The following is a 14,739-nucleotide window of genomic DNA, read 5'->3' on the forward strand; positions in this document are numbered from 1 at the left end:
CTCCCTCCTCCATGCCATAGCCACCTCTCTCTCCTCCACCCTGTCTGCCCCACAGACACCCCCGTAGTCACCCCCTCCCTCCTCCATGCCATAGCCACCTCTCTCTCCTCCACCCTGTCTGCCCCACAGACACCCCCATAGACACCCCTGTAGACACCCCTCCCTCCTCCACCCCATAGACCACACCACAGACACTCCCTCCCTTCTCCACACCATGGACACCCCTCCCTCCTCCACCCCATAGACAGCCCCATAGACACCACCTCCTCCACCCCCTCTCTCCATAGACACCCCCATGATCACCACCTCCCTTCTCCACCCTATCTTTCCCATAGACACTCCCATAGGAAACCCTATAGACACCCCTCCCTCCTCTGCCCCATAGACACCCCCTCCCTTCTCCACCCCATAGACAGCCCCATAGACACCCCATAGACATTCCTTCCTCCAACCTCTCTGCACCATAGACACCCCCATGGCCACCCCAATACACCCCCATAGACAGCCCTGCCATGTGCCCATGCAGCCACCGGGGGCGCTGAGCTCACGAGCGGGGGTGGGGCCAAGGGGGGGTGTGTGGGCTCCAAGGGGACCAGTCGGGAATCCAGCTTAGACCCAGGGGCCCCGTCTACCCCCGGGGGTGGGAAAATGGGGGCGACGCCCCCTGCCCGTCACAGCCCCCCATCACAGGCTATTCTGAGAAATAGCTACTTTGTGGGGGGAGGCAGAGCTCCTGGGGGTCTGAAATGACTTGGGGGGAGCCACTGGCAGAGCCTTGGGGTGGGGCAGGGCTGGGCTAGCATGGGCTGCGGGTTGGGAGTGAGGGGCACTGGCAGGGCTGGAGGGAGAGGCTGGGGGGAGCAGTGGGTCAGGATTGAGGGGCACTGGCAGGGCTGGAGGGAGAGGCTGGGGGGGACTGTGGGTCAGGATTGAGGGCACTGGCAGGGCTGGAGGGAGAGGCTGGGGGGGCTGCGGGTCGGGAGTGAGGGGCACTGGCAGAGCTGGGGGTGGGACTGGGGGGGCTGCAGATTGGGATTGAGGGGCACCGGCAGGGCTGGAGGGAGAGGCTGGGGGGGCTGCGGGTCGGGAGTGAGGGGCACAGGCGGGGGCAGCTGGCAGCATCTGGCTGGCATCCTGTGCCCCCATCGCCCTGCCAAGCCCGTGTCCCTGATGACGAGGGAAGGACCAGGCTGGATGCCCAGGGATGGAATTAGCAGCTGAGCAGGGGGAGGGGGGAGCTGGGCCAGGGGGTTCCTGCTGGGGGAACAGCTGGCTGCCCCCCCCTCCCTGCTAATCCCCATCTCTGATTTCCTGCCCTTGGGCTCAGGAGGGTGGCGGAGGGGGGAAGGGCTGGATTTGGACCTGGCCCCCTCCCTGGGGTTGCCCCTTCATGTGGGATGGGCCCAATCAGACAGCGCCCCTCCCCCCAACCCAGCCCCCCCCCCATCCCTTGACCCAAGATTGGGGCACTCGAGAGGTTATTTTGGGCCTTATCGCCCGGACAAGGTGTGAGAGAGACGCTGCGGCAGCGCCAGGCCATGAGTGCGTCAGGGACTGGAGTGGGTGCTGAGCACCGAGGTCCCCACACCCTTGGGCTGCAGGAGAGGGGGCTGGGAGTGGGGGGAGGAGCCGGGCTGGGCCCGTTGGTGGGGTGCTCTCTCCCCGGCCCTAGCTGTGACTCAGGGGCTGAGATTAGTGATAGAAACTCTGTCAGGTTTATCTGAGCTCCCAGCCCTCCTCAAACCCTCCGTCATCCCTCTGTCATCCCTCCATACCTCCCTCCCATCCCTCCGTCATCCCTCCCTCCCTCCATTGTCTGTGCATCCATCCATCATCCCTCCATCCGTCTATCATCCCTCCATCCCAGCCTGCAACCCTCCATCATCCCTCCCTCCCTCTCTTCCTCCATCATCCCTGCATCCCTCTATCATCCCTCCCTGCATCATCCCTCCATCCCACCCTGCATCCCTCCATCCCTCTCTCCCTCCATCATCCCTGCATCCCTCTATCATCCCTCCCTGCATCATCCCTCCATCCCACCTTGCATCCCTCCATCATCCCTCCATCCCACCCTGCATCCCTCTATCATCTCTCCATCCCTGCATCATCCCTCCCTCATCCCTCCATCCCTCTATCATCCCTCCATCCCACCCTGCATCCCTCCATCATCCCTCCCTCCCTCTCCCTCTATCATCCCTGCATCCCTCCATCATCCCTAAATTCCTCCCTCCATCCCTGCCTCCCTCCATCATCCCTCCCTGCATCATCCCTCCATCCCACCCTGCATCCCTCCATCATCCCTCCATCCCACCCTGCATCCCTCTATCATCTCTCCATCCCTGCATCATCCCTCCCTGCATCCCTCCCTCATCCCTCCATCCCTCTATCATCCCTCCATCATCCCTCCCTCCCTCTCCCTCTATCATCCCTGCATCCCTCCCTCATCCCTAAATTCCTCCCTCCATCCCTGCCTCCCTCCATCATCTCTCCCTCCATCGTCCTTCCATCCCTCTATAATTCCTCCTCCATCCAGCTCTCTTCAAACCTTCCATCACCCCGCGGGAATCTCTCTCTAGTTCTAGTAAATGGATTCTGCTGCTGGTTATTTTGGGCATCTGAGCCCGGGCCTGGAACCACCTGAACAGACCCTGCCTGCCCGCTGGGCGGGGGAGAGGGGAGTCCCTGTGGTAGGGCTTCTGGGAGGGGGCAGCGTGGGGGGTCTCTTGGGGAGCAGCGTTGGCTGACAGGGGAGTCCCAGGGGGGCAGCATTTGCTGACGTGGTGGGGAATCCCCAGAAGGAAGCATTGGCCAATGGAGTGGGGGAGTCTCTGGGGTGCAGCATTGGCCGATGGAGTGGGGGAGTCCCTTTGAGGGGAGCATTGGCTGATGGGATGGGGGGGATCCCTGGGGTGCAGCATTAGCCGATGGGATAGGGGGATCCCTGGGGTGCAGCATTGGCTGATGGGATAAGGGGAGTCCCTCAGGGGGGAGCATTGGCTGATGGGATGGGGGGGATCCCTGGGGTGCAGCATTGGCCGATGGGATAGGGGGAGTCCCTCAGGGGGGAGCATTGGTTGATGGAGTGGGGGAGTCCCTGGGGAGGGGGCAGCGTTAGCTGACATGGTGGGGAGGGTCGGGGGGGCAGTGACACCCACCAAACCCCGTTCACCACCCAATAATCAGATGGAGCCGATTTCCCTCTCCAAATCCTCTTTATTTCTGTGTCATCAGGCGTCACTTTGGGGCCATTTGGGGGGCACAGACGGATGCACGGACAGACAGATAGTCAGGATCTGCCCAGTCAAGCTGGGGCTGCTCCTTCCATCCCAGCCCCAAGAACCAGTTCCCAACAACTGCCCCCTCATCCCCCCAGGAATGGACCCCCCCAACAACCACCCCCTGGGAACTGACTCCCCCCACCACATCCCCAGGAATGGACCTTCCCAAAACCCAGCCCCCAGGAACTGCCCCCAGCCCCCCAGGAATTGACCTCCCCAAAACCCAGCCCCCAGGAACTGCCCCCAACCTCCAGGAATAGCCCCCATCCCTGCAGGAATTGACCCCCAACACCTAGCCCCCCCCCGGAATTACCTCCAGTCCCCCAGGAATGGACCTTCCCAAAACCCAGCCCCCAGGAACTGCCCCCAGCCCCCCAGGAATTGAGCCCCCCAAAACCCAGCCCCCAGGAACTGCCCCCAACCCCCAGGAATAGCCCCCATCCCTGCAGGAATTGACCCCCAACACCTAGCCCCCCCCCGGAACTACCTCCAGTCCCCCAGGAATGGACCTTCCCAAAACCCAGCCCCCAGGAACTGCCCCCAACCTCCAGGAATAGCCCCCATTCCCCCAGGAATTGACCTCACAACACCCAGCCCCCCAGGAACAGCCCCCAGCCCCCCAGGAATTGACTTCCCAATCCCCAACCCCCCAGAAACTGCCTCCCTTGCCCCTCCCAGGAACTGAGTCCCCCAAAACCCAGCCCCCCAGAAACAGCCCCCAGCCCACCAGGAATTGCCCCTCAACAACCAGTACCCCAGAAACTGCCTCCTTACCCCCCCAAGAACTGACCCCCAAAAGCACCCAGGAGCCAACCCTCCAACCCCCAAGGGAATTGCCCCCCAATCCTTCCAACACCCAGAAACTGACTCCCCCAAACTCACCTGCCCGCTAGGAACTGACCCCCAAACCCTCCCCATCCACCTCCACCCCCACCCCACCCTGGCCTGGCCCCCTACGAGCCCCCTTCCCCGCAAGTGCTGTGCCCTCACGTCTCCGTGGCCCCGAGGCCGCCCGTGGCCCCGTCCTCCTCCTCCTCCTGCTCCTGCTCGCGCAGGGCCAGCTCGTTAACGTAGCAGAAGCAGGCGCGTGGGGCGCTGGGGTGCTGCTGACCCAGCTCCCGGGCGCTGCAGCGGGGGGTGCCGGGCACCGGGTAGGTTCGGTGAAAGTGGTGGAAGTCGACCCGGTAGCGCCCGCGGCGGCAGCGGGCCAGGACGGGGGCGAAGCGGTGGCCCCAGCGCAGCTCGCCTGGCAGGTAGGAAGTGCGGCACTGCGTGGTCATGGCCGTGGCCTCCACCATGCCTTCCAGGATGGCCACCAGCTCGAAGTCGGCCCGGGCCAGCTGGGCCGGCCCCAGCCCGTAGAAGGGGCTGGTGTCGTCGATCTCGTGCACCACGGTGAGCGGCGAGACCAGGAAGAGGCGGTCGGTGCCGCTGTCGAAGCCCACGTCCACGTCCCGCTGGTCCAGGGGCAGGAATTCGCCCTCAGGGGTCACGCGGGGCTGGGCGGGGGGAACGGGGCGGGGAAGTTAGTGATGGGATGGAAGCTGGGAGACCCACCCCGTCAGCCCCCCTCATCAGCCACTGGATCCGTGGCCCTGCCTGCTTCGGCCCCCTGACCCTACTCCCCTTTCAGGGCCGGGGAGAGAACCCAGGAGTCCTGATTCCCAGCCCCTCCCACTGTAACCACCAGAGCCCACTCCTCTCCCAGAGGGAGTGAGAGAACCCAGGAGTCCTGGAGCCCAGCCCCCCCGTTCTAACCACTAGACCCCACTGCCCTCCCAGAGCCAGGGAGAGAACCCAGGAGTCCTGGCTCCCAGCCCCTCCTGCTCTAACCACTATACCTCACTCCCCTGCTAGAGCCAGTGGGAGAACCCAGGAGTCCTGGCTCCCAGCCCCCCTGCTCTAACCCCTAGATCCCACTGCCCTCCCAGAGCCAGGGAGAGAACCCAGGAGTCCTGGAGCCCAGCCCCCCCCCGTTCTAACCACTAGACACCACTGCCCTCCCAGAGCCAGGGAGAAACCCCAGGAGTCCTGGCTCCCAGCCTGCTGCTCTAACCACTAGCCCCCACTCCCCTCCCACAGCCCCCACTCCCCGCTGAGCCCCACCTGCAGCAGCTGGGCGCGGACGTGGGCCTCCACCAGGTGGCTGCGTCGCAGGTTGGCCACGCGCCACATGAGGCAGAGCTTCCCGTCCCGCAGGGCCACCACGGCGCAGCGACTGAAGAGCAGCGTCTGGTTGCGCTTCTTGGGCTTGGCCATCTTGGCCATGATGGCCCCCAGCAGGAAGGCGTCCAGCAGGCAGCCGGCCACGCACTGCAGCACCACGGCCAGCACGGCGGCCGGGCACTCCTCGGTCACGCTGCGCGAGCCGTAGCCGATGGAGGTCTGGGTCTCCAGCGAGAGCAGGAAGGCGCCCAGCAGGCCGGTGACCTGGGTGAAGCAGGGCGGGCGCGGGGTGGGCGCGGGGCCCAGGTCGCCGTGCAGGGCGGCCACCAGCCAGAAGGCCAGGCCGAAGAGCAGCCAGGAGAGCACGAAGGCCAGGGAGAAGAGCAGGGCCAGCCAGCGCCAGCGGGCGTCCACGCAGGTGGTGAACAGGTCGCCCAGGTACCGCTGGCTTTTCTCGCCCAGGTTGACGAACTCCACGTTGCAGTGCCCGTCCTTCTTCACGAAGCGGCTGCGGCGGGGGGGCCCCCCGTCCTCCTCCTCCTCGTCCCGCAGCGGCTCTGGCCCCATGGCCCGGGACACCCCCGGCACGCAGCCTCGGCGGGCGTGGGGCGGTCAGCGGGAGACGGCAGCCTGGGACAGCCCCGGGGCCCTGCCCAGCCTGCAGAGGGGGCAGGGAGACAAAGGGGCAGCGTTGAGGAGAGGGGGTTGTGGGGCTCTGCGGGGGGGGGGGATGGCAGGTGGCCAGGGCAGGGATGTGGCATGGGGTAGGGTGTCCTGCTCTCCCGGATCAGCCCCTCGGGTCCATCTACCCCTGTATCCTGGCCACTCCGTGCCCCCCTGGATCAGCCCCACCCGGCCCGTCTACCCTGGTATCCTGCCCCCCTCCCTGCCCCCTTGAATCTGACCCACGAGCCCATCTACCCCAGTATCCTGGCCACTCCTGCCCCCTGGATCAGCCCCACTGGCCCGTCTACCCCGGTATCCTGGCCGCTCCTGCCCCCTGGATCAGCCCCTTGGGTCCATCTTCCCCTGTATCCTGGCCACTCCGTGCCCCCCTGGATCAGCCCCACCCGGCCCGTCTACCCTGGTATCCTGCCCCCCTCCCTGCCCCCTTGAATCTGACCCACGAGCCCATCTACCTCAGTATCCTGGCCACTCTGTGCCCCCTGAATCAGCCCCACGGGCTCATCTACCTCAGTATCCCGCCCTTCCCTTAGAGGGAATCACCAGACAGAATCGGGGAGGGAGGCGTGAGATGCAGGGGTTAAACAGCAGTTTGTGGGTGCACAGAATAGTCCCGTGGAGTTCTGGGAGCTCTGGAGGGAAAGAGACCCCGGAAAAGGGAGGCATTTTGAGAGACACCCCCTGCCCCAGGACCCCACGTTCAGGTCTGGCTTCCTAGGGAGTCTCTTCCTCCAAAAGGCAAATTAATACCCCTCCACGAAGCAGGGTCACAGTTCAGTATCCTGTTCCCATTCTCCACAAGGAGAAACCGAGGCAGGGATTTGCTCAACACCGTACAGCAAGGGAACCAGAAATGGAACCCAGAAGTCCTGGCTCCCAGCATCCGCCCACAACTGCCCTAACCCCTCAGCCCCACTCCCCTCTCCAAGCCAGAGGTCAGGGCCAGGCTATGACTCTACAACGATAATTTGGCAGGGAAGAGGGGTGGATACATGTCTAGAGCTGCCCCCGCACACCCACTACAGGGACCTGGGATTGCCCTCAGCCGTCCCCCTCTGCAGCTGCCACTAGCCTCCCCGTCCCCCCCCCCCCCACCAGCAGTTTATGTTGCTCTGTGCGGCCAGAGTGTGTGTGTGTGTGTGTGTGTGTGTGTGTGTGGGGAGGTGTAGGATTGTAAGTGGCATTTCATGACAAAGTCAATATCTAATCTCTGGTGAGGGATCCAGCCCTCGCCAGCCCCCTCCTCCAGTCAGTCAATCCCCTGCCCTGGTGTCAGCACCCCCCTAGAGGGGAAAGGTCTAGTGCCCAATTCCCTGCCCCCTGAGCCAGCCAGTCCCCCCCCCCGGGGCCGGTACCCCCATAAGAACATAAGAACGGCCGCACTGGGTCAGACCAAAGGTCCGTCTAGCCCAGTGTCCTGTCTAGCCCAATGGCCAATGCCAGGTGCCCCAGAGGGAATGAACAGAACAGGGAATCATCCAGTGATCCATCCCCTGTCGCCCATTCCCAGCTTCTGGCAAACAGAGGTAGGGACACCATCCCTGCCCAGCCTGGCTAATAGCCATCGACGGACCTGTCCTCCAGGAACTTATCTAGCTCCTTTTTGAACCCTGCTATAGTCTTGGCCTTCAGAACATCCTCCGGCAGTGAGTTCCACAGGTTGACGGTGCATCGCGTGAAGCAGAACTTCCTTTTGTTTGTTTTAAACCTGCTGCCCATTAATTTCATTTGGTGACCCCTAGTTCTTGTGTTATGGGAACAAGTAAATAACTTTTCCTTATTCACTTTCTTCACATCACTCATGATTTTATAGACCTCCATCATATCCCCCCTTAGTCGCCTCTTTTCCAAGCTGAAAAGTCCCCGTTTAATTCATCTCTCTGCATATGGAAGCCGTTCCAGACCTCTACGCGTTTTTGTTGCCCTTTTCTGAACCTTCTCCAGTTCTTATCTATCCCTTTCTTGATGTGTCCCAGCCTCCTGTTCGCTTCTCTGGCTGCCGCTGCACATTGCGTGGATGTTTTCAGAGAACTCTCCACGATGACCCCAAGATCTCTCTGGAGCGGGATCAGCTGATTTAAGACCCATCACTGTATATGTATAGCTGGGATGATGTTTTCCAATGTGCACTGATCAACATTGAATTTCATCCGCCACTTTCTTGCCCAGTCACCCACTTTTGAGCGATCCCTTCGCAGTCTGCCTGGGACTTAACTGTCTTGAGTAGTTTTGTATCATCTGCAGATTTTGCCACCTCCCTGTTTCCCCCTTTTTCCATGGGGTCCCCTGTCTCATTCCCCACCCCTCTGAGCCCCAGCTGGTCCCCTCCTTGGCCCCCACATCGAGTTTAATCTGGCTAAGCTTCCTCCCCCCGCGTCACAGTCTGTCGCTCCCCCGTCCCCCAGCTCCCAGGCCAGGGCTGAGCACCTGATTGGTGGGGGGGAGGCAGGATGGATGGAGCAGGGGGCCAGGCTAGGTCCCCCCTCCCCACTGCAGGAGCTTGTTCCTTGAAGCAACGGCTCTGACCGGCCACCCCGAGTGACGGAGGCTGGGAACTTCCCCCCGGCCAGCCCAGATATGATGGGTGAGCTAGAGGGGAGCCCTGAGACTGGCACAGCTGAGGAAAGGGGGGGGTCACAGAGCCACTGGCGTGGGGAGGGGGGACCCTGGTGTGTGAGAAGAGGAGCTATCTGCAAGTTGGGGGGCTGGGAATGGGGAGCACCAGGCTCACGGGCCCATCTACCTGGTACCCCGCCCCCCCTCCCAGCCCCTTGGGATCAGCCCCTTGTCCCATCTACCCTGGTACTCCACCTCCCAGGGACCATTCTGGGATCCTTGCCACTGGGGCTGCTCCCTGTCTCGTCCCCGCCGGGCCCCATAACCCCCGCAGTGCTGGGGAATTGGTTACGTGAGCGGTGCCCAGATAAGCCAGGCAAGCCCCCTGCCCCCCATAGTGAAGGGGAACCCCCCACGGTGCCTGCCGGTCTGAGCTAGAGGGACCCCTTCCCTGCCCCACACATGGTGGCTGCTGAGACTGAGGGGCTGGGCAAGGAGCAGCCGGCACCGCCATGCCCCCTCACAGCCCCCCGCCGCCCCTCTCTCATTCAGCCAGTGCCCCCCAGAACTGCCACGGGGGGCACCTCCCCCGGCTCTGTCCTTGAGCTGCCGACTGAAGGACATTGAGCTAAACCAGGCCAGTCACTGCCAGATCTGAGAGACGCTGCCTGGGGCAGTGGTGGTCGGGGGGCTGCCCCTGGGTCACGCCAAGGGCTGGGGGGCAGGCAAGGGAGGGAGGCCTCAGACCACTGCCCCATCTTGAGGCTGGGGGCAGCAGCTTTTTGGGGGCAACCCTAAATCGGGGGTTGTACCCGCTGCCCTTGCCCCCCCTGCTGGCACCCCATTGGCCTCCTGTTTCCTTGCCCCTCCAGGGATCCCTCCGATTGCCCCCCAACTCCTAGCCTGCCCAGTGGATCCCTCCTCCCCCCTCCATCCCCAATGGCTCCCAATCCCTGGCCCCTCATTGTCCATCCACCCCACAACCTCATCCATCCATCTCCACACACCCCCATCCATCCATCTCCATCCACCCCTCAGCCATCCCTCTCCATCCACCCCCATCCATCCATCTCCTTACACACCCCCTCAGCCATCTATCTTCACCCCCTCAGCCATCTATCTCCATCCACCCCTCAGCCATCTATCTCCATCTCCACACACCCCTCATCCATCCATCCATCCATCTCCATACTCCTCTGTCTAGATAGCTATAGATGCACCGTCCATCCATCCATCCATTCATCCCCCACGTCTCCTGTACCCAGCCATCCCCACACACCTCATCCATAGATCCATCCACCCTCCCACACACCTCTCTAGCTCTCCACCCAGCCCTGATCCATCCATCCTCTCACACCTCATCTGTCCATCCATTCCCCACACCCCTCCCTCTATCCATCCATCCCCACAACCCCTCTAGCTCTCTATCCCACCCTCCCCACACACCTCATCCATAGATCCATCCACCCTCCCCACACACCTCTTTAGCTCTCCACCCAGCCTTCCCCCAGACCTGATCCAGCCATTCTCCCACACCTCATCTGTCCATCCATCCCACACACCCCTCCCTCTATCCATCCATCCCCACACCTCATCTGTCCATCCATCCCCCCACACCGCTCCCTCTAGCCATCCATCCCCACATCTCTTCTGTCCGTCCAGCCCCCCACACCCCTCCCTCTATCCATCCTCCCACATCTCATCTGTCTATCCATCCCCCACACTCCTCCCTCTAGCCATCCATCCCCACACACCCCTCTAGCCATCCATCCCCACACACCTCATTCATAGATCCATCGACTCTCCCCACACACCTCTCTAGGTCTCCATCCATCCTTCCCCCAGCCCTGATCCATCCTTCCCTCCACACACTTCATCTGTCCATCCATTCCCCACACCCTTCCCTCTATCCATCCATCCCCACACACCCCTCTAGCCATCCATCCCCACACACCTCATTCATAGATCCATCTACTCTCCCCACACACCTCTCTAGGTCTCCATCCATCCTTCCCCCAGCCCTGATCCATCCATCCCTCCACACACCTCATCTGTCCATCCATTTCCCACACCCCTCCCTCTATTCATCCATCCCCACAACCCCTCTAGCTCTCTATCCCACCCTCCCCACACACCTCATCTATAGATCCATCCATCCTCCCCACACACCTCTCTAGCTCTCCATCCATCCTTCCCCCAGCCCTGATCCATCCATCCCTCCACACACCTCATCTGTCCATCCATTCCCCACACCCTTCCCTCTATCCATCCATCCCCACACCCCTCTAGCTCTCTAGCCCACCCTCCCCACACACCTCATCCATAGATCCATCCACCCTCCCCACACACCCCTCAGTCCATCTGTCCATCTCTCCTGGGCATTTATACCTGCGTGGTCTCCTTGCCATCCCCAGTGGGGATGGCTCCGATACCACCCCCGCCCCGGAGGAGTGACGGACATGGCAGGGGTACTGGGGGTCAGGACGCCCGAGGGAGTGGAACCAGCCCCCGCATCCCTGGCTCTACCCCAGGATCCCCTGCCCCGGGTCCCAGCCACGGCCCAGCCGGGTCCCCTTACCTGTCCGAGATCAGACGTCTCTCCATCTCTCCGCTGGCACTGATCCCTTTCTACCTCCTTCCCCCCTTTCCTTTTCCCTCCTGCCTTCCAGAGACTTTCTCGCTCCCTTCTTCTTGTGGAAGGCGGATGGTCTGGCTGGGGCTCGCGCTCTATTGCTGTGTGTGTCACCCTCACTCGTCCCCCCCCAACACACACACAACAGTGGGAGTTGCAGACACTTGGCCCCTGGCCCAGCCCTGGGCTGAGCTCTCTAAGCTGGGAGTGGAAGGGCGCTGGGGGGGGGGGGGAACGCTGCCAGGTCCCACCTCCAGCTTGAGCAGGATCGGCCGCGCCGGCCGCCAGTCTGCAGCTGGAATCTGGTTCTAGGGTCACTGGAACAAGTGAATGTGTCAGAAGAAAGAAAGAAAGAAAGAAAGAAAGAAAGAAAGAAAGAAAGAAAGAAAGAAAGAAAGAAAGAAAGAAAGAAAGAAAGAAATTCCTCCTTTCTTTCCTACCTTTATCACTTCTTTCTCTCCATCACTAGCTCTTTTTTTGTTCTTTCCCTCTCCCCAGTTTCTCTTCTCTTCTCTTTCTTTCTTTCTTTCTTTCTTTCTTTCTCCTCCCCCATTCTCTCGCTCGCTCTGTGCCGGCTCCTGCTCTGGCTGCCCGGCTGAGAGCAAAAGGCGAATCGATAGATGGAAAATGCTCTCAGGGGACGGGCTGCGTCCTGCGGTTGCTAATCAGCCCAGGCCCCACTCACCCCTTGGATCGATGAACGGCCGCCCACAGCCTCGCTGCTACCAGAGCCCCACACACCATGCCTCTCCCGGCGCCGAGAGGCCTCTGGGGTGGCGTGCGGGGGCTGGGTATATGGGGACCCCTCGCCTGATGCTGGGATGTGGCCCCTCTGGGGTGGGTGCAGGAGCTGGGTGTATGGGGACCCCTCGCCTGATGCTGGGATGTGGCCCCTCTGGGGTGCAGCGGGGGGGGGATACTGGGGCCAATAAACGCTCCCCACTGTCTCTCTGCCCCTCACACTTTGACTCCCGCCGGAGCCAGGCCTGCAGCTCTGCAGGGCGCCTGGGGTGGCCCAAACCTGCTCCTTGCACGTCGGGGCCTCCTGGGACCCAGACCCAGGCGGGGTAAGGCCCTTGGTCTCTGCCTTGGGTTGTGCCTGGAGCCCTGCTGTCTGCAGGCTGCTGGCTCCCTCCTGGGGGCAGATGGGGGATTGGCAGCCACCCAGGTGAGCAGCTTCCCCCTTCCCCTCTCTGCACCCCCTTTCCTAAGGGGAGGGGGGTTAATTCCCCCCCTTGCAGAATGGGGGCTCATGGGAGTTGTAGTTTTAGTCTGAAGGGGGGGCTGAATTGGAGCCCGGCCCATGCAACCCCCCCACATCCGTACACCCTCCACAAACCCATACTGCCCCCCACCCTCCCATGCCCATACATCTTCCCAGGGAGTGGGGCTGGACAGGCTGCTAGGAGATGGCTGGGGGGACCCTACAATAACAAACTAGCATGTGTATCCCCCTGTCTCTAAGAGACCCTACAATAACAAACCATTGTTTACAGAACCCAAAAGCTTGAGACTTCTCCCCCCTGCCCCCTGCAATAAGAAGCCATTCTGTACGCAAACCTAGGCTCCTGAAAGACCCTACAATAACAAACCAATCTGGGAGCAACTCCTGTGCTTCTGAGAGACCGTACAATAACAGACCAGAGTGAGCAACCGACAGCCCCTGGGAACGCCTGCCAAAACAATGTTTCAATGCAATCCAATGACTCAGTTTGGTTTCAAGCATCCAACCATTTTATTATGAGCATTGCAATGGCACCGTATTATACAGCTGTACAGTCGCGTGCAGACGAGGCTAATGCTTGCAAAGCGCTGGCCGAGAAAGCGTGACCGACATCGCTGGGCAGCGGTGGGAGTGGGGGAGGCAGAGGTGCCTCGGTTAATCAGTATTTACTCTTCCCCCAACAGGAGGAAAGGGGCGGCACTCCAGGAACGGTGCCATGGCATGTGGCTGGCCTGCGGAACTCACCGCCACATGAGATGGCAGAGGATCAAGAACTGAGCAGGATTCTGGCAAGGAGCAGACGTTTATTACTGGTGGCATTTATTCCCCATGTTGCCAAAGCGCCTGGGAGACCCCAACCATGCAGCGCCCCCACCCCTTGTGCCGGGCGCTAGACAGCCACTGCGCTATTTATACGGGCCCCAAACACACCCCGAGTTCTACCCATCGGAGCTGCGAGGCAGCTGTAAGGGATGGGAGAGGGGATCGAACTCCCCCCACAGGGCAGGTTACTAGGTGTGGGTGGCCTCCCCAGAAGTAGCGGCCCCTTGGCACTGTCAGAGACGGGATACCGGACTCGATGGGCCCCCAGGCCAGCTAGACTTACTGGCGTTCCAGCACTGGGGTAGGGTTTATAACAGGGTTTTGGGGGGGGACCCTGTTCTGCTGGGTGCTGCACACACTACGGCCAGAACTGGGAACCCCATCACACCAGGTGCCGCATGAGATCAGCACCCCCCATTATGTCTGGCGTGCACAGATCCCTCGACCGAGAGCAAGCCCCCATCATGCAGAGACCCCCCAGTCGGAGACGGGCCCTGCTCACAGACGATTCTCCCCATTGTACAGAGGGGGAAACTGAGGCATAGCAGGATGAAGCGACTTTCCTAAGGGCACACAGGAAATCTGTGTCCCAGCCAGAAAGGGCAGAGCAGACCCCATCTTGCCCGGGAACGGCTCAATGCCATCCCCAAAATACCAGGGTATCAGGGTCACACTTGGATCCAAGATCACGGGGCAACCCTATCATTAGTCATAATTATTATTAATTATATATTAATTCATTAACCTAGGGATCCATAGCCAGGGCCTGAGGCTCCCCAGGGCTGGGGGCTGAGAGGCAGCTGCCTTTGGAGACTGGGTCTACAGGGACCCCTCACCCAGCGCTGAGATGCGTCCACCTCTGCGGTGGGGTATCAGAGCTGTTTATACCCACTTTCACCCAGACCTTCCTGTGGCACTAGAACCCACAACTCCCCCTCTGCCGCCAAAGAACCTCCAGGAGAATCGCCACCTGCTCCTGGCAGTGCAGGGCCAATGACACACAACAGGCAGTGCCGAGGGTGTCCAGCAGGGGGCATCCACGCCCCTCCAGCTGGTCCCCCCTCATGGCACTCCAGTGCATCACAGGACAATGGCGCCAGGTCCAGCACAGTGTGTGGGTGTCGCCTCCTAGTGGTGACTGAGGGTAGGGCAGCTCCCACACAGCATCAGACGCAGCTGCTGGTGCTTCTGGCTCACAAGTTTGTGGGGCGAGTGGTCAGCTCCTGCTGCTGGTACATCTGGGATGTGTTCATTGGGGGGGGAACAAGCGGCCCCCTTTTGGTCTCCCCAGAAGACCAGGGTTTTAAACTCTTTTAATATATGCATTAAAATGGATATAAAATAATATTAAAATTCCTTCTAAAGGGCTGCAGGGA

The 14,739-nt window shown here is 61.4% G+C and overlaps 1 protein-coding gene across 1 annotated transcript; it reads right to left on the reverse strand.

Annotated features, from left to right (window-relative positions):
- Positions 1 to 4,264: 4,264 nt before the first annotated feature.
- Positions 4,265 to 6,011, reverse strand: KCNJ14 (potassium inwardly rectifying channel subfamily J member 14). Its single transcript, XM_050928283.1, has 2 exons — positions 5,385 to 6,011; positions 4,265 to 4,777 (listed from the first exon to the last, which is right to left on the reverse strand). Exons 1-2 carry the CDS (start codon positions 6,009 to 6,011, stop codon positions 4,265 to 4,267), a joined length of 1,140 nt encoding a protein of 379 aa, XP_050784240.1.
- Between the last annotated feature and the right edge of the window lie 8,728 nt (positions 6,012 to 14,739).

The sequence above is a fragment of the Gopherus flavomarginatus genome, chromosome 18 (genome assembly GCF_025201925.1).
Source record: "Gopherus flavomarginatus isolate rGopFla2 chromosome 18, rGopFla2.mat.asm, whole genome shotgun sequence".
Taxonomy (NCBI): domain Eukaryota; kingdom Metazoa; phylum Chordata; order Testudines; family Testudinidae; genus Gopherus; species Gopherus flavomarginatus.

Excerpts from the sequence above, each read along its gene's own strand:
- KCNJ14 (XM_050928283.1), bottom strand. The coding sequence starts at position 6,011 with ATGGGGCCAGAGCCGCTGCGGGACGAGGAGGAGGAGGACGGGGGGCCC. Across the intron at positions 4,778-5,384 it reads TCCGCGCCCAGCTGCTGCAG|CCCCGCGTGACCCCTGAGGG; the intron begins GTGGGGCTCAGC and ends CCCCCCGCCCAG.